Genomic DNA, 27,982 nt, shown 5'->3' on the forward strand with positions numbered 1-27,982 from the left:
CTTGACAATGTTCCAGTCCATATATCTGTTGTTACCAAGGTTGCAGTGAAAGACTGCCTTGGAAGAGATTCCATCTCCACACTACAGCTGAGATTTAGCACTACAGCACTGGAAGTAGTGAATTGGAACATTGTCATGCAGTGTGTAATGCAGTATACAGTATGTGTGCAACTTAACGCAGAGTAACTGATTCAGATGACTGTTTCCAACGAACTGATTCAGCTACAAAGTTGAATTTGATATATTATTTTTTCTATAGTTGGCAGCATGACATGAACGACTTATTACGAGAGGCGAAATATTTCACAAGTAAACCTTCTCTCCTTTGATACCGGTTTGCAGAAAACACATATATGTCCAAAAAGCTGATGTGGAAAGTAGAAAAATTGGGAAATATGAGGAGCAGAGGGACAAGCGTTCAGGAGCTATAGGACGCACAAAGTATCATGATAGTGTTGGAAATCTGACATCCAACGTCTCTAAAATTCACGTTGCAAGTATTGCTATATAATAATAATATGTTAATAAAGTTGGAGAGCGAAAGAGAAATGTAGAGCCAATGCATTGAAAAGAAATAAAACACGTTTGTAGGTATACAATGGGATATGTTACTGCAGTTTATCGAAATCGATTACAAGAGATTCATCAAATAAACAGTGAGAAGGGCAGAAAGTCAGTTCACAATGGGCATATTTTACAAACCCGATAGCGTCACACTTTACACACTCATCATTTTTCAATGAATCAAAAAGCATTGGGGCAGTCCACATTTCAGGTTCTTCGTCCACGTATACGCCCTTATTAAAGGCATACTTAATCAAGTTCTTGAAACGGGGAACGCTGAACGGATATAGGGAAAAGGCCTGCAGGGCCAGAAAACTATCGCGATGTTAAATGTGCTCCTGTGTCTCGATAATGATTGTGTGTTATGTAACGAACAAATGATTTGTACAGTCGAAAAAAATTAATATCCAGAGGCTGAAAGTTTCCAGTACATCCTTCAGGTACCAGTTCTTTTTGTAAGATTTTACCACCAGGTACTTCGGAATCAGACATGTATGATCCCCGTGAATACACCAACAGCAGAATATTAGTCCTGTCTCAGGAATACTTGGTCAAAATACTTCATGATAGAACCGTTTGTTGTCTATTTTAGACATGCTCACTGTTTTCCCAGCATAAGATCTTATATTTGGAGGATCTGGCGGCTTCGACTGCGGGAATCTTCCAGAGAGTACTTCGCCGTCCATTGAAATCACAGATATAATCATTAAACTGTGCAGAGACTGCTCCAACAACAGTTCTTTCTCTGATTCACATGGTTCTATAACCATGTAACTCTTTGTCGAACCTGCTCTGGTCAGAATTGAAGACACATGTCAGTGGAAAATTTTCGGCAACAATGAGGTTGCGATTCATCTCAACAAAATCATCGCACTCTTGTGACAAATTTGCCTCTTGCTCCTTCCATTAGTGGCGACTTTTTGGGTTATTGTTCTTTGAACAATGTTATTCCGCTTCTTGAATAGATCTACCCAGGAATCAGAAGCTTTAAATTGGATGGTATTTTCTGGATCCATCTCTATCTTAATTTATATGGCCTACAGTCGCAACGTCCGGTAGTGAATAATTGCTCCTTCTTTTTCCTTCTCTTTGAATTTCTGCAGGACGGCTTGATTGATTTTTGGATCGCACGGGCATTCATTTTTTCCTCCAAATAGTAGAGAATGTGCATGTGCTTTACGTTCTTGAACTGATTCAGTACTGACGCATGCGACAGACGTTTTGTCCGAGGTTCGCCTGTAGTAAGATCTGTGGTCCAGTACACGAAAGCTCGCTTCTTGTAATCAGTCCAGTCCTCTTCTGTCATATCAGCGGGACCATCATGCTTTCGCCTTTTCGGGGAAGACACATACTCGGATGCCGATGAACTCGAAGACGAGGCATGAGACTGTTGCAAAGAGCATTGCTGTTCCTCATCAACACCATCATATCCGAACTCCATTTCCTCGTCCCATTCTTCTCCATCACCACCAGGAAACCTTAATGTCGTGATCTCATCCAAAATATCCATATCGTTTTCCAGGAGGGTAGTCCACTTTTCCAGTGTATCATCTCCGTTTCCTGGTTGTTGGGGAACGATTGCTTGTTTCGAATCGGGAGACCAAAACAGCCACAACGACTTTAGGATCCATCTGTAATGTATGATTAAGATATACAATACATTAGTATTTGACATCAACATATGGGAACATACAAGCAACATACAAGAAATAGTAGGATGCCATAGTATATAGTACATAGTGGAAAGTAGAAACATGCGTCATTTAGGGACGCCATTCAGAGACGTCATTCAGGGAATATGTCAACCTCTTCACACTATCATGAAACTTTGTGGGTCCAATAGCTCGTGAACGCTTGTCCTTCTGCCCCTCATATTTTCCAGTTTTTATACTGTTGATATCAGCTTCTCGAAAATATGTGTTTCAGTCAAACCGGTATCAAAGGATAGGAGGTTTACTTGTCAGTGTCACGATGGACACTTGGAAATACCCTTGTATGCCGTATGCTGAAAGGACTTGCCCTTCATTGATTTTAGCACTTCTTTACAGTAAGTACACACTCCAATTATTTAACAAGTATTTTCCTTGTATTTCTTCCCAATTCTTGTCCTAAATAGCAACAAATGGATTTTGGTCAAAAAATTCAACGAGTTCAAACCTCGATTTGGATTACCCAAAGCTCAGGAACCAAAAGTCTGCTTGGAAATATTTCATGCGTGACAAGTCAACATATCTCCAACCAAAGTTTGGGTAAGATTGTAGAGGTTATTTTATTTTTTCAAAGATTAGACTAAGTACGAAACTATTTCTCATTCATATTAACCCCTTCCGAACCAATGGCGTACATCACGATATACTTTCGCCAGCTACAGTATTATCAGCGACGTACCTGCTTTCGTCCGTCACGAGTTACCTCCAAGACGTGTATTGACGGTGTCCTCAAGATTCTGTTTTTGTTCTTGCTTCGTATTGCTAGGAGAGCGTGTCTCTGCACCTGATATGGCAGTTTGTCAAAATGTGGCGTTTTACCTGTGATTGACTGCATAGATTATGTAGGTTAGCCTTACAGGGTGCTTCACTGCCTTGAGAGTGTAGAAGTGGAAATTTTACGGGTTTGTACTTCCGGTATAAAACGTCCGATTTGGACAGTGATTACGAACCAGATAGTGACTAGGAAATTGATTATAATGATGACAACTTGGATCAATTGAAGACGAAAATACACTTTTCATTTTTTTACGATGTCAACATTCTTATGAGGGAAGACTATGTCCCTCGCTGCAGCCAAAATTAAAGTTTCATAGAATGCCGGATACGTTTCCCTAGACATGTAAATAATCGCATTATTATACGAAGATGAAGAGTGGATAAATTTATATTTCAAATGTTTACCCTGATTATGTTAAAAATCTGGTATTTGGAGACAGAGTAGTATTTAGAGACTGGAGCAAGCTCATGTCTACCTTTATTTAAAGTTTCATCAAAATCGGATGGGTTGTTTAGATCACGTACAATATTTACTGTTCTTGTCGCTTTTTAAAACTAAATGAAGAATCCCCAAATGAATTGAATTATTATATGTAATACTTTTACACTTTTCGTTCCTCCTTTTTTAAAAAAAAAGTGTATATCCTGCATCATTAGGGCTATATAAAAGAACAACATGAAGTCTGAGCTTTCGGTTACTGATTAAAGGTAACTAAACAAAACTCTGTTAAAGACTAAAAAGAGGATTGTGCCAAAAAATATACATGAATGAATGAATGGGATATGGATAGCCACCTTTAAAGTGATTGTTACCAGTAAATATTTAGCGAATTGACTCCATTAACGAGCTTGGCCGAGATAATCGATTTAACTATCTATTGTAAAAATATAGTTCAAAATTTCACTTTCGTTTAAGAGTTATCGTGTGGAGTAACTGACCTACGTATGCATGTACTATAAAATTTCAACTTCTTAAGATCCACTAACATGATCATAATAAATGAAAGTAGATAATTGTACGAACTGGAGAATATATTAGTCGTATTTAATTCTTGACTACGTCTTTTTTAATAAAAAAATAACCATAGTTTCTGTATCTACTAATATGTCCTAGGAAAATTATATTGATCTAATTATATTATATTGATTAATACGAAAGAACTATCGCTCATACTTACGATATAAGTGCTCACATTTAAATGAATTGAAGCGCTTAGAGGATAAAGATATTATGTTAAATTTTTCGAAACGTTGAACTCTGGCGATTTATTCAAGTGTTATATGTTAGTCATGCTACATAACACATCCTTTTGTGAGTCCTCGTCCCAGTCAAGAGATTTGAAAACGATGAAGAGTGTATGTTAACAGACAGTTGTAAAAGTCGATTTCCCCGAAATGTACAATTTGTTAAATACCATGTTTATCCTCTAACCTCTTCAATCTTAGTTGTGTTTTTTTAATACTAGTTTGAGGACACGGAACCGAGTGGAACTACTAAATATATCCGTCCAAGATTTCACGAGCAAAATAATACTTTATACGAACTGGTATACTTAATTATATACTAAGTTTGAAATTATATGAATTACTAAGTTTGAATTTACGGTTTTTTGCCGTAACCACAGACACGGATATGTTTAGAAACAGTTTCATTGGTTTCCACGTCCATAAATTACTATCAAAAGCGAAAATGGAAACTTAGCCCAGCGTGGAGACTTTTAACATTGCCATGAGCAGTCACAAAATTTTTCTCTTCTCATATATTTTTTTTCTATTTTAGTAGGTAGATATCTTTTCTAACGTTTATATAATGATTTATATTATACACTGAAATACTTACACTCTGCTTTGGTAATAATAGAATATCCCAATGCAGTTTTCACCTCAAGCTCACTCACGAATCGCATATCGTTTACAGCAGTTTTCGCTAGGATCGGATTTCCCCCAACATGCACCGAATACAAAAGCTCAACTTCACGTTCTTCTCCTCTGTATGTCACGTTATATATATGCACTTCCACTTGTTCAACCAAACATCCAACACTACGCCGAAATCGTGGTGGCGCATTTGTTAAGTTGGCGTTTCTGATTCCCAAATGCTGTAATTGTTGGCGTTCGAATGCAGTCCTGTACAATCTAGCCAACTTATATCGCACTTTTGCGCGAAGATCATCTTCTGGTATATTGTTAATGCTTTCATTTTGTTTCACTACTGTAATAATCTGATACTTTTTATGTGGGGGTTTAATTGGCGGCGATAATGTTGAAATTAAAGGTGTCTCTAGCGTTTGTGCGACAGTTGTAAGGTGTGGTGTTACTGTAGGCGAAGGACGTGGTAGATAATCCGAGAACCTAGGGCTAAAAATCGGAACAGTTCGTATCACTTCTAAAGATGTTGGATGAATTAACGTTGGCGTATATGCATCGTCTGACCATGAAGGCTGAACACTGATAACACTTGTTGAAGATTTACAATCAAATTCACAATTTATCGTCCTTTCGTCCTCGGTCCACACACTAGTATATAAAGCCTTTGGGCACTTCCTTGTCACAATAGTTGTTGTTTCGAATGCTGTTCTAATTTTCCACGTAGCAGGAAGTCTCCCGCTGGATCCTTTGTTGTCTTCTATATCTCTTGATCCTGTCCAAAGGAAATCTTCTAAGTGATATTTTCGAATAATACCGGAACTGGGATGGAATGATGGTGATGTATATTCAAACATGGGAGTCACGTCATTTTCTTGGTTCTGATATTGGTTGTTTTCTTGTGTGTCGTGTGGCAAATTGCGATTGGAACTGTCATTGAACCCAATGCCTGAAACAAGAAATAAATTCAACTAACAGATTTAACTTTAATTTAACAGATACAACCATACAGATGTTGAAATTATTTTTTAAAACGTTGCGTACATGATGTACATCGTATTATTGTTTACAGACAAAACAAAAAGTCCGAAAAAATATATTGTTAAGTGAATATAGAGACTAGACCAAAATTTTTTTAGTGTTTTATTAAACAATTAATTTTAAAGTGTCTAGAAAGTGCATTCACGGATATAATACAGATACAAACCACTTTTAGAAACAAATTGAAGTGAGAGGAAAAACAAAAAATATTTGTGAAAGAGAAATGTATACCTTTGTCAAAATATTTGTGAAGATAGGAACAAGGACTTCCGCATTGACGTCACAGAAAATAACCTTTTCTGGTTAGGTTAGTCCAGAAATAGAGAACAGAAAGATGTAAAGTGAAAAACAAATTGTAACTCTGGTAAATTCAACCAGAGAAAAGTTTCCTTTAATCGACGAGACCTTGATAGTTGCGTTAACCGACTTGTTAGTCGCGAGTCAATTATTTGTCTGGTTATACTATTATTGGATTGCTGTGTGGTTACAATCATGTAAGTTGAAATAATTCTTTATTGTTTTCTAATAAGCATGAAATGATTATCAGAGGTAATATTAGTCCAATTTATATTCCTCACGCACCTCAGGCCTTTGTGCCAGGACTCATACTTATGTTTATTGAGATTTGTATTTGTTTGTCTCAAATTAACTCTTGGTTTAATTATTAGATCACTTGAATCAATATTAGTTTAATGAGAATGACCGAAGTTGATTAATAGCTTTGATTTCTAATTGATTTATGTAAATGTTCATGTAATCACATGAGCTGATTGGTTCAGTTCTCAAGCAGACTCTCATGTCTTGAATTTATGTAGATATCCTAATTTTGTTGTAAGAACCAATCCAGCCAACCCTGTTTAATTTATCTGGTTGTTCAAATAAATAGATAGACTAGGAATGAGTGATTATTGAACTATATTAGCATTAATAAAATCCCCGAATCCCCTATCTCTTTCTCGCGTGACAAGGTAATTTGCATGTTAGATGTAAGTACTACCGAGTTATTACATCATATATTATTATTATGTATGTACACTCATGTCCAAAATTATTGTCGCATGTCTATAAATATGTTGTTGTAGGAATGTAATTTGATAACGAATTCACCCGGTATTTATTATAATGTTAGTCTGTGTATAATCGGCCAAGACATATATATGGTAAATTTCATGCCAAAAGAGCAGTAAATAAGAACAATAAAACGAAAATAAAACTTTCTTGTCCATTTAGCAACATTTTGTTTTACTCGTTCTAATTTTCGTATTTGTAATTATTCTCCATTGAAATTTACCACAAATACACATTTCCCGACTACACACATAGTATCAGTATTAAAAGTACCCTGCAAAATAATTATCAAATTATATTCTTACTAAAAGACAGTGATAGATATGCGACAATTTTTTGGACATGAGTGTACGTAAGATCATTAACACATTTTAAGACGCATTTGACACGTTTGATTACGTGTTAGTATATACATTTCAACGAAAGAAAACTCTCTATTGTCCGTTAGTGCTACACTTGATTTCACAAATTGATCTTGAAGAAAGTGACCATCGATGAACTTGGTTCTTCACATTTTCGACTACCACGTTCACGCACCACTCTTTTCTGGGTGCGCCGTTTATGTTTCGATGGCGTTTTAGTTCTGAGGAACCATTTTATTCAATTGAATTAAAATTTTGTAGAATTGGTTCATTTTGTTATTGGACATTAAAATTTTCTTTGTATCTCATTAAGTATTTCATTTTCTTTCTTTAAAGAGCTGCTTATTAGCTCTTAAATGTATACAGCACAAAAAAACTATCCATAATCCGCTATTTTCAAAAATCCCACATTTCTATTTTATGGGAGATGCCGAATTTTTTAAATATCAACCTGTACATCACGGTTTTTAGTAAGTCTTCTTGGGTATCAGCCAGGCGAATGTGTTGACATCCGACGTTTCGATTGCAGACATCGCATTCATCTTCAGGGATTGTAATGGGATGTCTGCATTCCAAAAGTCGTACTTTCACCTGGCTGATAGCCCGAGAAGACTTATTAAAATCACTGTACACCACGGGTTTAATAAAATTAAAATAAAGTTCAATACAAGGTTCTTGCACTTATACAGTTACCGCAGTTGCTCAAAATGATTGCCGTTATCGACCAGGTAAATCACAACAACGGGAGCTTGTTTGAGCAAAGCCGATCAGTGTGTTCGCTTGCATTCCTACCTATGCAACTGTAAGTTCTTGACGAAGGTCCGTCGAGCGTAGCCTGGTTTCCTTTGTACACGACATTCATGAAGAACTTAAGCGGCATTTCCAAATTTGAAATACCTCTTTAAAATGAAGTTTTGTTTATCAAATCAGGCGTGCACTAGCCATTTTGTATCCCTGAGATAGTCAAAAAACATCACAGTCATGAAGGTTGTCTTCGCGTATACGCAGTATAAACACGCTTGTACTACGTAAACTAATTAATCGCAAAACGATGAGAAAGAGCAAAACCTTTTTTAAGTTACATGATTTGATTCTATCAAACAAACAGACAAGTAACTTAATAGAAACATTGTAGAAATGTAAATATTCTTGTAAGTATGGCTTCTTAGCAGGAGCGAATCCAGGAAGGATTTCTAGGTAGCGTTCAAATATTCTCAGGTTTCTCTCTCTCACCGGGTTTTTGCAGCACTGGCGCCTATGAGGTTGGGTGAGGAAACGACCCTTCGACCCCCACCAGATTTGTATAAGGAAGTGTTTTCATTGAATTGGATGGACTGAGTCGAAGTCATTTCATATACAAAGTGCTTTGTGATGAAAGAATGTTCTTAATTTGTCAATCTTTCCGGGATTCTTTATTTTAGACTGTGATTGTTGTTGTTATTTTGAATAGTTTTAACGTATGATATGTATGAAATGGCACTTACAGCTTTGCTACTCTTCAGATGGACTTTCCTTAGTCAATCAATAAGTACTCCATTGATTGGTCTGTTGTGCTTCTTTTATTGTACTGTCTACTTTGGTGAGCATGACCTTCCAAACAGTTGGGACTCCATCACGTATTGTGCCCCCCTACCTGTCTCACTATAGCCACGTATGTTCGTGTACAAAGGTAGAACTTAACAGTGATTATCTCATCCATCTATAGTGGGAAAAATACACGCAATTCCTCAATTTTATGTGACCTGATTCCTCAATAGTAAACAGTAAAAGAAGCAAATTGTGTGTGAAAATCGTATGGTATTTAGAGCACAGCAAAAACCAAACCGGAAGATAAGGTACAAAAATTATTAAAAATGAAGTGTACAGTGCGATGAAGCGCTCCAGAGATGCTTATAGAATGTATAAGAAATGAATTAAGAGACAGAGTGAATCATCTCCATGTGTGACAGAATTCAGAAAATACTGATCTACTACTCTTTTCTGACAAATATATTTGCTATTAGAGCCCTATCTCCAAAAACATTTTCTGCGAACACACTGAAAGACTTTTTGTGAACGATAAAAGGAAACGGATTATCCTAAGACAATCTATAGGCATGATGCCCACTACAAAATCACATCTGTTGCAATCGAACTAAAAGCCTCCACATCAGAGTTGAGTACTTCACCACTTAGAAGCTCATTATATAAAGGTAATCAAGAAAGTTCGGTCACTTTTTAGTGGAGGTCTATCTTCAATTCGCCCTCACACCGTGAGTTGAATGCGAATGGAGTTAAAGCGAAGGCCAGTTGTTGGTGTGAGTATATCCAACATACTGCATGGTTGTGGCAGTTCAGTTACACCGTGAACTTGCGTAAGGACATAGTGAACATAGTTAGCATCCCATCAACCGATTCCAAAACAGTCGAAACCACACCAGAAGAAGGTCCTTCTGTGTGTTTAGTGGACTGCTCGCGGCATGATGCATCGCGAACGGCTACCAGCTGGTCAGAGCATCAATGCAAGTGTGCACTGTCAGCAGTTAAGCAGTGTTCACGAAAAACACAAAATTATGGAGAAAGCACTTCTGAATTGCAAAGTGGTTCTCCTGTTACAAGACAACGCTAAGCCTCACGTGGCTACGATGACCCGAGACACCATTCTAAGCCTTGGATGAGAAACAATATTTCATCCGCCATACTCCCAGGATATTGCACCGTCTGATTATCACCTGTTCCATTCCTTGGATAATCACCTTAGAGGACGCCAATTCAAATCCCTAGTAGAGGTATAAAATGCACTTGATACCTTCTTCGCTTCACGGCCCAGCAAGTTCTATCATAATGAATCCATGGCCTTCCAGAACGTTGACAGATCATCGATGTTTATGGGGACCATTTTTGATCTTTCTGGTATGTCTTAGGTGACATATAGATGTTCGAAGATGGTGGGTGAAAAAGCAACAGAACTTTCTTGATTATCTTTATAATAATGTCTTTATAATGATCTTTTAAACAGCCATATACAGTCAGTGATGAAAATTTTCCGATTCATAAAAACATACTCCACTTATTCCTATATCGTTGTTTAGGCGTGATGTGAAGTGGAAACTTTTCTTCATATTTTCCCTGAAAATTTTTCGTTCTGAACAAATATAAGTAATTAAGTAACAATTCCTCAGTAATCATAAAATTGATTGAATTTATGTATAGAAATGTTAAAAAGTGAAAGATCGTTTAAAGAATCTGAAAATTTTCATGGCTCAGACAATTTTCAGCACTATGTAAGAACAAGTGAAACAATTTTTCATGAATCGAAAAATTGTCTGTTCTGTATGGAAAAAATGAAAACCGTTTTGTGTGTCGAGAAACTTTCATAATTTTGAAGCAAAAATAAAACAATCTTCTGTGATTCGGAAAGTTTTATTGCTCTATAGAAACAAGTGACAGGAATTTTCATGGATCCGGAAAATTTCCATTGCGATGTAGAAACAAGTGGAAGACCTTTTCATAAGCCGGAAAATTTAGGATATTATGTATAGTGATGTTAGATGGAAAATTTTCCACTATATTTAACTGCACGTTGAGCTATAAAATTCAATTTCTGTAGAGGAAAGTTAGACAACAACAAATTATAATTTTCCAATTAGCTTTCGAAACCGGATAATTTTCTAATATTTGAAGTTGGGAAGTAAAAATTTACATCTCTGCGTGTGTGTGTGTGTGTAAAGTGCAGGAAACATACATCTAGTTCGTAGAGAACAGGAGTTTAACGTCCCTTTCAGCAGCGAGGCTATATGAGATGGGATCAACTGATTAACGTGGAATGCGAACTACATGAGCTCCCACCGGGAATCGAAGCCTGGTCTCCCATGCCAAAGGCGCATATGCTATCCGATTAGCAACGAAGGAGCTCGCAGAGAGAGAGAGAGACAGAGAGTAAAGTTTTACTTCCCAACTTGAAATACTAGAAAATTTTCCGGTTCCCGAAAGCTAACTGCAAAATTATGATTTGTTGCTGACTAACTTTCCTCTACAGATGTTCAATTTTGTAGCTCAATGTGCAGTTAAATATAGTGGAAAATTTCCCGTCTAACATCATTATGCATAATATCCAAAATTGTCCGGCTTATGAAAAGTTTTTTTATTGTCCGGCTTATGAAAAGTTTTTTTATTGTCCGGCTTATGAAAGGTTTTTTCCACTTGTTTCCACATCGTAATGAAAATTTTCCGATCTATGAAAATTCCTTTCACCTGTTTCTATAGAGCAATAAAAGTTTCTGATTCACAAAAAGTTGTTTTACTTTTTGCTTCAAAATGATGAAAATTTTCCGACTGATAAAATGTTTTTCAATTTTCCATAGAAGACAGAAAATATTTCGATTCATAAAAAATTGTTTCACTTGTTCCTACATAGTACTGAAAATTGTCTGAGCCATGAAAATTTTCACATTCTTTAAACGATCTTTCACTTTTTAACATTTCTGTACATGAATTCAATCAATTTTATGATTACTGAGGAATTCTTACTTCATTATTGATAGTTTTTTTAGAACCGAAAATTTTCCTGAAAAATATAGGGGAAAATTTTCCGCGGAAAATTTTCCACCTCACATCACTATATACAGTATATTGGTAAAATTTTACCTAATCATAAAATACTATAGTAACACACAAAGACGAAAAGAAAGTGCTGATAAAATGCATTTACTAAGGTGCAGAAAAGTGACATGAAAATTCTTTATTCAGCAATAACAAAAAAAAGAAGAAAAAGAAAAAGAAAGAAAGTAATAAAAAAACTTACAGAAACAAAATGCATTGACTTGACATTCTTTATTCATTAACAGCCTTACAACCTTACAAAGAACAAATGTATTTGTTTAATGCAAAAAAGTGTCGAGAATTTCATGTCTTTATTCAATGATAGCAAAAAATAACGTTAAACTAAAGCAAGAGGCCGTCCACATATTACGTAACGCTATTTTTGTCCAATTTTTACCCCCTCCCTCCCTCTTGTCCAAGGGCACCCATATTGTGGTTTCCAAGGGGGGGGCAAGTATAAGCAACGTTTCAAATATAGTTTCAAATTTTGCTGTAACTAATGTAAAAATTCTATCGAGTTTTCGATATTCCCAAGTACAATTTCCTCTTATGGGGGGCCCTTGTCATACTTCATAATGCAAGGCCGAACCTTTGCCCCTTTGTTAGTAACATTTTTTATACTTAATTTTTCCCCAATTTTACTTATTTTAGGATTATTTTTAATGATAGAACTTTTTGTTACAAAATGCTTGTATTCTGAACATATTTGTAGTGTTTTTCGTCAACAAATCAAAGTATTAGAAAATGGTAGTAACGTAATAAAATTTAAACCCCATAAGGTTGTTTAATTAACCAGTCTTAATTCTTCGAAATTGCATCCTGTTGTTTCCCAAGGGGATCACACCCATCCTTTTAGGATACTAATGAGTGGCAAGGAGAAAATACTGTCGGAAGGTGCAGGTGAAGCAGGATCTAAAAAACTGACATCTACCTTTTTTCCCCCGGGATCCAGGATTCTTCGTGTATTTGAAATTCACCAGTGTCAACAATGCAAAGAAGTTCTCTTTCTCGTCGACTACAGATTGAATGTGGCTGCACGTGTGAAGAAGCAGAGACATCTCGTTTGTGAACAAGCTTTCGAGCACCTTGTTTGGACTTTGGACTTCAGTTTACCCCTTTTCAAATTCTTCTTGTCCTAAGTCAGTTCAAAAATGCGAATAAATTCAAATTCTTCAGAAATATTCAAATCCAAAAATTTAAATAATTCAATATGAGATGAATATCCGGCGAATTAGCTTTTTAATATCTTATTTTCTTCTGCAAATCGTGGATCTTTCCGTCGCGGAAAATATTACTTCACGAAAAGGAGTTTATTCTGTTTCACATGCGAAACCCCATAGAAGAATAGAGTCGGTAATGATTCAAATCAAAAATTTTAAATAATATTCTCAGAAATAGCGATACGACTGGGAACGCGATGGCATTTTCAAACGGTGGTTATGATCAGTAACAACGAACTCCAAAGAAGCGTGTGCCGTAAATGCAATGTTGCAATAGCCACAAAACGGAGATTTATTGTATTGTAATACTCCACCACCAGTCATGCTTGTGTCTAAGATCGTCTTGGAATCCCTTTTGTATGATTCAATTTATATAGGATATGTGTTCGTAATTTCCCAAAACAATGAAAATAGATTTACATATTTATTAAAAAAATACAAGAACTGAATACAATTATTTGTTTAAGAGATTGCCTTTAAGTCTGAGAATAAAAATAAAAATTACTGAAAAAAATGGGTTACGTAACGAACATGTAAACCATCTCCTCCCTCCTTGTCACACTCCGTAATGCAAGGCCGAACTCCCCCCTTTGCCGAGTTACGTAATATATGAACGACCCCTAAACTACTGAACTTCCGGAAACTTGTTGCATTTCATTATGCACAACATTTGTATATTCTCGAACGTAAGGTTTAGTCACTTCAAACTTAGATGAACTCTTCTCAACATCAACGGAAACCAACTGAGAATATCTTGCAAGCATACAGGAAGAGAGTACGGATGCGCACGAGTCGAGACATGTCTCGAATCTCGACTCGACTCGACTCGAATTCGAGTCGAGATTCGAGTCGAGACACACTTTGTAAAATTCGAGACGAGTCGAGACAAACGTGTTTCTCGACTCGAATTTTCGAGTCGAGACACGAGTCGAGTCGAGACAGCTCATAAAAATCTCGACTCGACTCGAATGTCTCGAAATTTTTTCTAAAACTTTTAATATTATTATGAAGAAATTATTCACTCAGGAACAGCCTTGAAACCAATTTCAGCATTTATTACTTTAGAAAGGTACAGAACGTATAAATTTAATAGTTAATCTTCCGAGATCAAGATTTAATTTTCAGCTCAATTCAGTTAATTAAAACTAGTAATTAATGTCGTGATATTTGATTGTACTTCAATATAATAATAATAATAATAATAATAATAATAATAATAATAATAATAATAATAATAATAATAATAATAATAATAATAATAATAATAATAATTGATTATCTAGTTTGTATAAAACTATTATCCGTAGCCTATATCTAGTCTGTATAAGAACATTGCAATAAAGTGAACATCATAAATTGTCTGAATGAGCAATTGGCAGTCTATAGTAATTTAGCATAGTTATAACTATTGTGATTTTATTTCCATGAACGATATAGGGCTACATAACTTCTGGACAGGGCCAGATTTAAGGGGGTGCAAAGGTGCACGCTACGCCCTTTGTTGTAAATATACCTGTCTAAAATGAGAAGTTAGCAGTGAAAATAAAGCGACATTGATGTGTCGTGAATGGGCCACTGATGTACCGCGAGGATATCAAAACAAAATTATTAATTCTATAGCAATCAAATTGCAAAACGTAGGGGAAAATGTATATTTGTATTGCACATTACTATGAACCTCTACTATGAATCTACAATTTTAAGTTTCATGACGTGTTACTTTTCTGTACATTTCTAATGTTGAAAAAAGTATTTGTTATTGTTATGACCATTATTGCTTCTTTATCGTTACAGACTATTTCGTAACTTGAAAATTTAAAATATCATTCAATCCTTTCGATAAATTATTTACATTTGTGTTTTAAAAGTAAAATAGATTTATTTGTTCGTTCGTTATTTAATGATCTTCATTCTTAGTAAAAGGTTGGATATAGTTTTCGAAAGAGTAAGCGTATTTTTAATAACCTGAGTCCAACATTTCATTGCAGTTTTCTCCTTTTAAATTAGAATGAAAAATAAGCATAGTGATTTACCACGAGGAAAACCCAGTGATCGAGCTTTCTTCTCTGTGCGAAGGAGATCAGTAATCAAAGAAAAAAATACCAGTGTGTTTTATATTTACAAATAATAATATCTATAAGTGTGCCGCGAGAATCCATGTTACACCCATAGTGTGCTGCAAGTTGAAAAAGGTTAGGAAACGCTGGTTTAGAAGAAAGAATAATTGGTACACTCCCTCCTCCCTGCTCTCTCTCTGCCTAGTATATTTTCTTTATTTTATTGTCTCCGAAACACCATTCCAGACAAATGCTTTTCGGTAGAAAAGTTAGAAACAAACCATCCCGCTCTTGGACAAAGTGGGCAACATGCGGTAGTCAGGTCAATGAACCTGCTTTGGAAATTTTCGTGCAATTTAGGTTACTGAGAGGGTGTAGTTTCTTCAACTAAGCCGCCTTCTACTATGGCTCGTGCCATAAATAAGTCATCGTCTGATCATATGGGAAACACCGCTAGTTGTCCTTGCCTGACATCTGTTTCATATTCATATAGCAAATGTTTTTTTATAGACGGTGTTGTATCTATCCAGAGAAATATCATCCGCCCCTGTTCCCATTTGAAATGTTGCGGTTGACCCCCTTGAGCCTTATGATGGGGGCCCTGGGGGACTTGCTTCTTACAAAGTTCTCTTGGCCCTCGACATGAGTACATTCCTGTGTAATTGGATTTGCAACATCTCTTTTCGCTTCGCAGCAATTTGAGATCACATTGTTCGATGCCATGTTAAGACAGCACATATTTGTGGCGTACATTTTGAAAAACATGCTTCATATAGCAAATGTTTCCTATATATGTTGTTGCACATTCCATGATCAATCGAGAGAGGTAACACTCGGTCCCTGTTTCCATTTGAAAATTTGAAGTTGGCTCCTGGGGCCCTATGTTGGGGATCCTGGAGGCACTTGCTTCTCACAGACTTTTATCACCCCCTGACATTGGTACATTCCTGGACAACTGGATCCATCACATTTTTGTTCGTTTCGCAAATCTTTCAGGTCACAAAGTTTGATGGGACACCCTGCATATTCCCACATACGACCCAACCATGACATAATGTTCACTACTTCTATTATCGGTTGTTGGCTCAACCCAACCATTTCATGTTCCCCGACTTGACATTGCCTCAATCACTCTAACATTGATGCATTCCGAGTGATGCCTGTTGCCGGAATTTTCTTTTTCTGAAGCGATGGCCTAACTATATTAGACTTGTCTCGATGTCCATGGCCAGTCTTGCCAACTTTGGAACTCGTTTTTCTTTTCGACTCTAGGTACGTCGGTTTCCTGCATATTTGGTGCTTCTTGTTTTGTTCATTCTAATATGTACAGCCCCTGATCAAATGTGTGCATTATGGCCAACTCCGTTTTTTCCGTATTTTTCGTACTTCTGTTTTTTTCTATTTTCTTTTGTTAGATTGTACCACTGATTAGACACGCCATATCTTATGTTCTACATGACAGGTTGACACTGAATATTGCACTCACTTCATATAGTGCTCTTTGCAAAACATGTACTTTTCATTGCAGTTGGCAACACTGTTAACCCCACTGGTGGCCTTCATTTGTTCCCTATTGTGGCAAGTCTCTTTCTATACATCACTTGTCAGCATTGTATTTTGCCGTGCGCCCCCTTTTTTGTGGAATTTGCACTTTTCCCCCTTGTTCAGCCTTGCTGTTTCCCGAACTTCCACCCTTTATATTTCCTGAGCCTATTGCTATGGGCAGCTAATTTTTTTGGAATGCTCATCTCTGTTACAGCTCTTTCAATTGGCATAGGCCACACCTTTCACTGCAGCTATCATTTTCGGAAGGTTCCCTTGTGAGATCCGAACGAGACAATTGTGTTCGCATTGGATATGTTATAACTAGACGAATCCCGAAGTTATACGTGTCACCGGGCGGGATATCGTGAGTTACAACATATTCAACGAACTTAAAAAGTTCGTTACTGAATTCTCTATGTCTGTGTGTCTATCTGTCCGTCTGTCTGTTATTTGCAATTTTTTCAATTTTGTACACTGCATTAGATAGAGCATCAAAAACTATTAGACAAAATGATTAAATTTTTCGCGTCAATCTAACCGTTCGCAAGATAGTGGCCAAAAAATGACCGATTTACAGAAATTTAAGCAGCCATATCTCGGGAACCGTAAGTCATAGAGAGATCATATTGGTGTTGATCAATATCTAAAAAGATGGTAAACATTTTGGTACCAAATAGTAACCGGTAGTCACTGTCCAACTGGCCAGTGGTTTGGCCAATGGCCAGTTGGCCAGTGGCCACCAATTAATATCAGGACAAAAATGTTTAGCATTCTATTAAGGATTGATTACCACCAATATCATATCTCTATGGCTTACCGTTCCCGTGATATTGGCCAAAAACATGGCCAATTTCTAGATATTTAAAAAGCCATAGCTAGGAAATTACCTGCTAGAATAGTTTGAACCGAGTCATTTGTTCGGAAACGATTGGGTAAATGGAAAACTCGGTGAACATGTATCCCATCATTTTCAAGGCCACATTTCTTTGGGGTAAAAAGTTTGCCTCAGGGTTCCCCGCAGGACCCCAGACGGGATCCAACTAAAAAGTTTTAAATGGCAAGGGGGGTTAAGTAGCACATCGTTTGAAATCTGTTGTAAAATGAAGGAAAATGGAGCAAGTCTCGACTCTCTACGACAACCCTGTGCAAAATGGCGGCGGGTCAAAATGAAAACAAAAACTTAATTGAAAAGTCCAAGACCACCCGTATAAATCGAAAATGGTGGGACAAATGTAAAAACAAGAAAGGACGTGTGGCATTACGAGATCGAGCTGAAGAGAATTTCACAGTAAATATCAAGCTCAAGCTCGAATTAGTGAGAAACTTGACTAGTGTGATCCTCATTGAGATTAGCGAACGCGAGCTCCATTGAGGATAGAGAGCATGAGCCCGAGTGAGTCACGGTTGCAAAATTACCAATTTTACTTCTTTCTTTTCTTTTCTTTTTTTCTCCTACTCCAATGCGTAAGGTTTATGAACAGCAGAAGTGCTTGCTAGAAAGACCTTAATTAGCATTGCTTGAATTATCCATAGACTAGGAACTGCTTAGATATCTAATGCAACTTACGTTCGCATTTTAACAATTCAGGTTGTAATTAAAACCTTGAATACTGAGCAGATGAGCACGCAGAATGTTTTGTTGGGGTGTATTTCTAATACGCAATTAATTCTTCGTAAACAAATACAACTCTATAGTATCTGAAGCGGCTTGAGTTGGATTAAATGAAAACGTGAACATGTATTCGAACTGCGCAATGTATTGTTAATTATCATGAATTGGAACAATTAGAAAAAAATGGAAGCGCGACTGATGAGCACCAAACATCAAAATTTCACAAGGCATGGTCAAAGCTCACACCTCAAAGACCAGAAAAAAAGATTGCCCCATCAACTAACCGTTGTCTTGTCCAAGTCAGTTGCTTCTTTTCATTGTGAAATTTCCTGCAAGTTAATCAGAATGTTGAAAATTTCCTACATTTTAAATTTATTTAGTATGTACTGATCAGTCAGAACATTATGACTACCAACCTACTATCGATATAATTTCCGTCCAGGCGTTATCTGTGTCACCTGCCGACGAATGCCTGCTAGTCAGTCACGCGTACGGTGCATGTAGTATCAGTGAGAGTGCTGGCCGTGTGTAGAATGGGGAAGGCGCGCGATCTGAGTTTGACCGAGGGCAGGTTGTAATGACCCGCATACTCGGCAGGAGAATTTCGGAAACTGCAGGACTTGTCGGATGTTCGAGGAGTGCTGTGGTGAGTGTCTTCAACAAGTCGCGAAACCAAGGGAAAACGACGTCCAAACGTCGAGGGGTTGGGCGCCCCCACCTCATTACAGATGTCGGACGTCATAGGCTGGGCAGACTGGTAAAACAAGACAGGCAGCGAACTGTGGCAGAACTAACATCATACTTTATTACTGGGCAAAGTACAAGTGCGTTTGAACACACAGTGCACCGAACACCCCTAACGATGGTCCTCCGAAGCCCATGTCCCATCTATGTGCGAATGTTAACACCACGACATCGGCAACTGCGACTGAAATGAACACATGACCATCGTCATTAAACCTTGGCACAGTGGCAGAGCGTTGCATTGTCTGATGAATCCCGATACCTTCTTCATCATGACGATGGGAGGGTGCGAATTCGTCGTGTTTCAACCCGGCGGGAGCTCATGTGGTTCGGATTCCACGTTAATCAGTAGGTCCACGTCTCATATAGCCTCGCTGCTGAACGGGACGTAAAACTCAAAATCAATCAATCAATCGTCGTGTTTCAAGAGAACAGTTCTTTGACACCTGTACTGCGGGACGGAGACAAACTGGCGGTGGCTTAATTATGCTTCGGAAAACATTCACGTGAGCATCTATGTGTCTAGTGAAGCTCGAGCAAGGCACCATGACGGCCAAGGCGTATCACACACTGCTTGCAGACGACGACCATGTTTCCCAACGGTAGTGGCATTTTTCGAAAAGATAATGCACCATATCACAAGGCCAGGATTGTGATGGAGTGGTTCGAGGAACACAGGGACAAGTTCCAAGTGATGTGCTGGCCGCCCAACTCGCCTGATCTGAACCTAATCGAACACAAATGGGATGCGATTGAACATGACTTCAGAGCGCATCGCCCCTCTTCCCGGAATTTACGGGAATTAGATGACCTGTGTGCAAGGGCGCCGATCCTGGGTGGCCGAGGGGGCCCGGGCACCCCCAAAGCTCATGTGAGCCCCCGCATTGTATTTAGGTAGTGCTTAGATCCACACCCCCTCAAGAGAGGCAAGAGGATAGAAACTATCAAACTTTGGGTGCTGTATGATGCCACTATTCATAGCAGCCAATCACTTTTTCCGTATCAAAAGCAAAGGGTGAACAAAGGTTTTACGTCATATGAGCGGACATATTTGAATGAAAAAAATAATAAATGAGTGCTGTTTGTTTGTTCAGTTTTATCACCTTGTATGTTTAAGTTATTAGTAGGTATGCTTATTATTTCGCGTTAATTTTTTGGTCTTTGGTTAAGAATAATTCGTCAATATTGGGGAACTTACGGTTAAAATGAGTGAGTGCATATGAAAGGAGAATTGAGAGGATACTAATTTCCATTGTAGGATTTCTGCAGCATGTAGGAAACCCTTAATTTCTGTTTACAAAGTTTAATGTTACTGTTGTGAAACCATTACAAAGGCCATGGTAGGGTTTACATGGGTGATTACAAAATCAAGTGTTTTTTGCACTATCTTAGTTTTCTGCATATGCAGGGTGGCATGGTGGCTTACTGGTAGTCTTATTTTTGGTGCGTGGGCTCCTTCGATCCCCGTCCAACTCAATGTGGTAGATAACATCGGGGCATTTATTTATTTTGAAGTTGGGGCATTTATTCCGAAGTTGGGCGTCCGCTTTCACTGCTATTTCCTTTCCAGACTTTCTGTAATTTGTTATTAGGTTCATTAAACCGTACTCTTCACAAACTTTTAAAAGATTTTGCTCGTTATCAACGCATTGCTTCACAAATGTTAAAGCTGTTAGTTCATTGCCCTTGTACATTCGCCATGTTGATAACATAAATGCTCGTTTCTTTCCCACAATGCAACTGTTCGGTCACCTTGCGCCAAGTAGTTCCCTCCGCTCGCCGTATATTCCCATGTTTATAACCGCTTATATATAACAAATAAACAGATTTTTCGAGACTCTTATATATTTTCAAGCACACAAACGATCAAATTATCCATATCTTTCTTGTAAATTTTAAAAATTTTGCTGAAAACGGACGCCCAACTTTGGAACTTAACCCGAAGTTGGTCGTCCGTCTGGTTCACCGAAAGAGTAATAAAAGCTAACATTTAAAATTTTTACTTTGTTTACTGACTTTCTGTTCGCTTTCGTTACCTCACAAGGTGGAAGAAAGCTTAGGTTCAGTTTAGTTAGGTTGGGAAGGTTCTAGAACACAGGTCCCGCCGTATAGGTTAGTAGTTATATTGGTTTCTTTCTGTACCAAACTTTAATATTTAATGCACATGGAGTTGCCGGGCGTTAGCGAGTCAATGCGGGTTAGAGACCCGCAGGGCATGTTGTTTTCTATCTTTATTACAGTTAAATGGGAAGGGAGACTATTATATTAAAAAGTATGGCTTAAGTTTAGAGTTGCCCTCCAGTTTCAAACCTACAGAAAAGCAGTAGAAACATTAAAACGTACAGTTTTATTATACAGATCCATAGTATAAGTAGGAGTAGTATAGTAGTAGTAGAAGGAGGAGGAACGGATTAGAAACCCCGCAGGGGTTCGTTGGGTTCTGCTCTCGACATAAAATGGGCATGCTGTTGAATCATGAAATCTTCCGCGTCTTCCAATTAGTACCAACTTCCACACATCTTTCCTCGTATTAAACATGACTTCACTACCAAATTTACACATCTAAACATAACACAAGAACTCCAAATCATAATTTCTTACCTCATTTCTCCCGTAAATTTTCCTAATTTTTATGAAAAACGGACGGGCAACTCTAAACTTAACCCAAAAGCATAACTTTCCCCGCGTTTCTTCGCACTTACTTTCTTACCACACTTTCTGCAATTTGTTTTTAGATTCATTTGTCCATGATTTTCACAAAGTTTTAAAAGATTACTCGTTATTTTTACTCATTGCAGCGGCAAAGTTCTAGAACACAGGTCCCCCCTTCCCATTTAGCTGTAATAAAGACAAAACAACGTGCCCTGTGGGGCTCTGACCCGGCTTCAGTCGCTAACGCTCGCTCGGCAATACCATGTGAATTTCATATTCAACTTTGGTACAGAAAGGAATCAGCCTAGCTACTAACCTATATAGGGGGGATCTGTGTTCTAGAACCTTACCCATTGCAACTATTCGGTAACCTTGCGCGAAGAAGTTCCTTCCGCTTGTTAAATAGTTCCATGTTTACAACCACTTATATCTGACAAATAAACAAAATTTTCGATCTCCTTATATATTATCAACCATACGAACGAGCAAATTATCCATTTCTTCCCGGTAGATTTTCAAAATTTTGCTAGAAACGGACGACCCACTTTGGAACTTAACCCAATATCGGTGTCCGTAGTTTTTTCGGATGCTCGCGTTGTGTCCCACATTCTCATTTCATCACTTCTTTCATCATCATTCACATGCCTTATTCATCCGTCTGCCTCAGCCTAGAGGGCATAATTGTGGGATGTTCAACTGGAAGATTTCTTTCGGTCAAACAGGCGTTGGGATTTGATGTAGAAGAACAATGAATTTGGGAACAGTTTAGGCTTAACAACTGAAAATGTGTTAGTACGCAAAAGTAGCCTAGATGAGTATTCTAATGGGGTTCGGAGATTCCTAATTTACTCATTTTTAACCTGTTTTGAGGCTAACCTTCCGCAGATGGCGGCCCCGGATGAAACACAAATGAACATGTTTTCAACTTTGTATTACTAATTACTTATCTGTTGTTACATCATTATACCTTAACTACAATTACTTCTGTTTCATTTCCAGTGATTACTTTTCAATTTAATCACAAATATTTCTTACTTTTATGCTTCCTTTGCTATTACCTACATTCGTATCCATTTATATAATATTACAGCGCAAAATTGGTCCCCTCCAACTGTTAAACGTTGTAAATAGCGCATTACTCAGAAATTACTAAGGAAATGAATCGTTACAATATTACGTAAATAAATGTTTAATGATGGTTTCGGCGTGGTGCCCTCTGTCAAACACATGCCCTTGTAATAGGGGCCTATGTTCAGCAAAAGGGGTCCAGCTCTTTTACTAAAAAAAAAAAAAAAAAAAAAAATGTTACAATTTTGCTAATGTCTGTTCATATTAGGTTAGCTAAGTTACTTTAGGTAAGGTTAGATTAGATTAGTTTTTCATATTATGTTAATGTAGGGGTAAGGGTTGGCTAGTTTAAACCAACTTTTTATTTTATTTTATTTATTTATTTTTAAGAAACGAAATATGTTCGTAAAAGTGTAGATGTTCGTGAAATCTTGGTGAACACACTTTTGTAGGTTATCACGTTTCACTCCCATATATTATTCATATTATATTCAGGCATAAATTCCCCATTCATTACTCAGAGATTATACTGCAAAAGCAACTTTTTAATAAGTTTATGAATGTTTCTTTTGTAATTTTTTTATAGTTTATTATTATTTTTGTGCAATTGCAAGGAAAATCTAAATATTGTTTCGTTTCAATAATGTTTACTTTTCATAAAATACATCGAAATGCCGTACTTTCAGGGGGGGGGGGTCATACAAACTCCACGAGAGACATTTATTGAAATCAGAAATATCTTTGGTATCTATTTATGTATAAATGGGTCAGAACCAAAGTGGACTCAAATAATTCGTATCTTTATTCACTTTTCTTACTGATATGCAAATTAAGTCATTGTATTTCTTTAACGTGGACTAATAACAGTCGTAGTAAACTAACTTGAACTAAATTAGTTCTTCTGTACTCTGCAGTACTTTAAAAGTGTCCATATGTGATTCTTATAATGGTTTCACTTGTGCAGTTGTTTATCTTCTTGTCTTCTTGAAATAATTCTGGACAATTATAGTATCAAGTATGTAAAGATCAGTACAACATATTTTTATTAGAAGTCTTCCGTGAGTGAGTCGGCAGACGTATCGCATTTGTGGCCAATTAGTCCCGGTTTCGAGTTCAAATGGGGGACAGTTTCTCTCGGATGTAAGCGGATTTGGATTCCGCTTGAAGCTTATGTGACTCCTTCCAGCATAACCCGGTTGTTGCATAATAAGGCAAAACAAACTTATTTCTGCCATATGTGATATACATAGAGCAACTTATTTAAACCAAAGACGTGGTGTACTGTAAATTAGAAATGACTAATAACATCGGTAGAGGTATAAAGCAGATTCATTTTTTATGTTATTCGTATTTATAATGTAAATTTTTAGATGACTCCGATGATAAGTAGATAGAAACTTCAAACACATACACATTGGCGTTGGCTTGATCTATGCTTGAAAGTTGTCCCTTTGATGAATATTATTCATACAACGTAGTAATCATGTACAATTGGAAGAGAGACAGGAGTAAAGCAAATGTCTTATTTAAATAGTGCACTCCTATGTAAAAATTGCCATGTTCACACACAATAGCAGGCAAATTACAATTTTGTACGTGTTTTACACACGCTTCTGATTGAAATACACATATATTAATTTCTGCGCAAATCTTATTCAGAATCTATATTCTGTTGCTACTTCAAATTAGGTTAAAACGTTGTAATCATCCACATCTCCTTTAGTCTACACAGAATAACCGTTGGACGCAAACCTCAAATGTTTCACTTCACTTACATTAAATTTCCAAACGGTGTTTCTGTGGGCCTGAAGTTATTTACAATATGTGTAGTATCATAAATGGCATAGTCATTTTTTCTTTCTCCTAATTGGAGACCTTATTCTTTTATCATTTAATACATGTGATTATTTTTTCAGACATGAAATTTACATGCAGCTAATTACCATCGGCTAATTACATGCAGCTAAAGTTGACTTCAAAAACTGGGAGTAATGGAGAAAACGGTATGGAAAGTTCAGCCACCAAGAGATACATGCTACCGTGAAAGGACAAAACTAAAGCTAATGCATTGGAGATTACTAGGATAATTCGTCAAATGCGTACTTCATTTTTTTTTAAATAAATATGTATATATCTGCTCCGTAATCTCTGTATAATTAAATAAATCCGTCTTGGAGGGTAGTATTTAATATTTTCTTATGTATTGCAGAACATAATTTTATAGTAATAAAGTATGTCGTTGCCCAGTTCATTGCATTTACATCTACTTTGTTTTATCGCGCACAGGAATGAAAGTAATATATGTGAAACTAGTATCATTGCTATCCCATTAATAAGTACCATACATGATTCGTATGTTTGTTTTCATGCCTCTATTGTTATATTTTATATATTATAAGTATTTATTGCGGGCAAATTGTCTAAATTATTTGCCAAATATAAATCTCTTATTAAGATCACGAATCCGTTTAACTGTTGCGTTCGTTTATTAATGTTTTTTGCTTGATAGTGATGTATCAGTTGTATATTGAACATTGTGAGTTACATATGTGAGAACAATACTCAGAGAATGCAAGACGAGAAACTTTCCAGTATGAAGAAAAATATACTGTGCTTTACTCATTATTGTTCGTGTTTTTTAAGAGTTAATTACAATTAACATTTTGCGTTAATACACAATTCATTTATTACGATCAGAATTGGAAAACAATTCATATATTTATGTATGCATAAGTAAATGTAATTTTATTTGACCAATATTTATTGTGCAGCCTAACGTAACAGTACTCAGGCTGTTATTTTACGTAATTGGTATAGTGGGTTTAGAGCAATCTCAGTAAATTTCATTAATTGTTAGTGGGTTGTTGCTTACCACATGTCACCAATTATTGTTAACGATCCATGCAGAAAAATTTACTCCCAAGATGGAATCGCGTTCTCTTTTAGAGAAGGATCACTGAAGCACATATTTAGCTCGATATGAACTAATATGTGGTGGCCAGAGTGTTGGTTAAATATATGAATCTTCCACAATAAATGTTAAATGGCTTAAATGATTTTAGAGGTGGTTAGGGCATTAACTTTTGTACACTTTGCATTACGTACACTATTTGCGGTGTTTGCATTGTTTTGTTTTGTCGTTGGAAAATATATTCATGGTGTCAGTTTGAAGTGTTTATTGTATTGTCACATATATTTTGCACAACTGTGAGCGATGTCTGCCAGTAAACTTGGTATTGAGATGAAGCTGAGTTTCATGAAACAAAGGCAGTTGGAAATCATGATGTGGTGCTTGTAATTAGAATTGAGCATCCTTTGTGATTACTTGTTGCGCTTTGTTTATTTCTTCAAAGTTAGAGTAGATAATTATATGACATCTGATCCAAGATAAAAGAAGAAAAAAGATATATATATATATATATATATATATATATATATATATATATATATATATAGCAACAATTAGCCGGACAACCGACAACGAATAGGACATCTGTAGATTTTAGAGAGATCGATAACTATGGGAATAGACAGAAAATGATGAGAGCACAATTCTAATCTGTTTAAACAATTTATGTGGCCACCTACGCTGTGCTTCTTATCTGAGCATTTTTTATCATTAATATCCTTTTATGTCATATTTGTGGCTATAGTACTATGAATACTGTCTTATACTTGTTGTATATATGTATTTCCTTTCAGGATATTATACAAAACGAAGTCTGATCCCTCCAACTCAAATTTGCATCACTGTTCTCCGGAGTGAAAATATGAAACATGTTTAAGGAAGGATCTGTCGCGTGGTTGCGCATAGCTTGATATCGCAGAGACTCATGTTCGTTTCTAATCCCAATCACACTTTTTGCTCTTTGAAATTTGTCTGTCCATTATTCTCGTTCATCTGTGTGTACTATCCATAATTGTAATATTGAAAGTAAATTTTAGCTCAATTCTACCAAATATATTTAATGTTCAGAAACGGAGCATAATAAAGTTCTATTAAGCTATTTACTAAGTTCAATAAAATAAATAACTAACCCAATTGTTTAGAAATATGTAAGGATATGTAATCGAACGTATTTTTATGTGATAAACACATACGAAAATACATAGTAGTGCAGAAGATTCGCAGCGAAGAGAAAACGAAGGTATTATGACATAAGGTATACTTCACTTGTAATACAAGATGTCCAAGAACTTCTTGTACTCCTAGATTTGAATATCACAGAGAACAATTTCAGTTGTAGTGTTGATAATACTGCTTTTATGGTCACAACCAGCACCGTGTCACAACTCTTTATTCATTGTAATATGGAGATTTTCAGTTGTAAGGCCATGACTGATGTGAGGGGTTGCAGTTACACAATTTGATCCCATTGAAATGGCCCCCACGAAGCCCGGACCTTACACCAGATAACTCGTTGTAGAGCATAATCAAGACATATGTTTTTCATCGTTGGTACACGAGAGGCTAAGAATTCGGCGAAATTGTGGAGAACGATGACTCATTAGATGCTCCGCAACATGTCAAGGATAACATGGAGACACACACATCTGTGTGTACATTACAATGGAACACATACAGATCCACTGGATTTGTAGTTCCTATATGTGGACCTAAATACTCAACTGTTATATCTTGTAGTAAATAAATTAACTACAATGACACCGACATTGCTCTCTGTGATGCCCACACCTAAGGATAGAGGCACTTCTCAGACATCCTGTAACAAGCAACGAATAAAATTTGGTAAACATAAGGTAAAAAATGAATGAGAAATGTATATATTAAAAAAAAGACAAGAAAAAAAAACTAAATGAAATGTTTGAGTTTTACCACGCTTATGCCGGTTAGGCTAAATGAGACGGTGATGATGAGAAATGAATGAAATAGTGGAATTAAGAAAGTGCGAAGAAACGGGACAACCCTCGAGCAGGGTGTTTGTCCACACGGCGCGTGCTGGGATCGAAGCAGGAACCCCAAGCACCGGAGGTGAACGCTCTACCAATGAGCTGTGTATATATGCATATTGAGGTATGTTTCAAAAGAATGAATTTAGTCATATATATAATACGAAGTATATGATATGTTGTAGCATATCTAATATAAAATCAT

The 27,982-nt window shown here is 36.7% G+C and overlaps 1 protein-coding gene across 1 annotated transcript in view; it reads right to left on the reverse strand.

Moving 5' to 3' along the window:
- LOC145670003 (uncharacterized) overlaps nucleotides 1–27,982 on the reverse strand; it is a 154,341-nt gene that overhangs the window by 88,691 nt on the left and 37,668 nt on the right. The window contains exon 2 of the mRNA XM_081738344.1: nucleotides 4,891–5,865. Coding sequence (XP_081594470.1) covers nucleotides 4,891–5,865 — 975 coding nt within the window. The remainder of the gene's footprint in view (nucleotides 1–4,890; nucleotides 5,866–27,982) is intronic.

The sequence above is a fragment of the Thermobia domestica genome, chromosome 14, assembly GCF_964235325.1.
Source record: "Thermobia domestica chromosome 14, izTheDome1.hap1.1, whole genome shotgun sequence".
In the NCBI taxonomy this organism is placed as follows: domain Eukaryota; kingdom Metazoa; phylum Arthropoda; class Insecta; order Zygentoma; family Lepismatidae; genus Thermobia; species Thermobia domestica.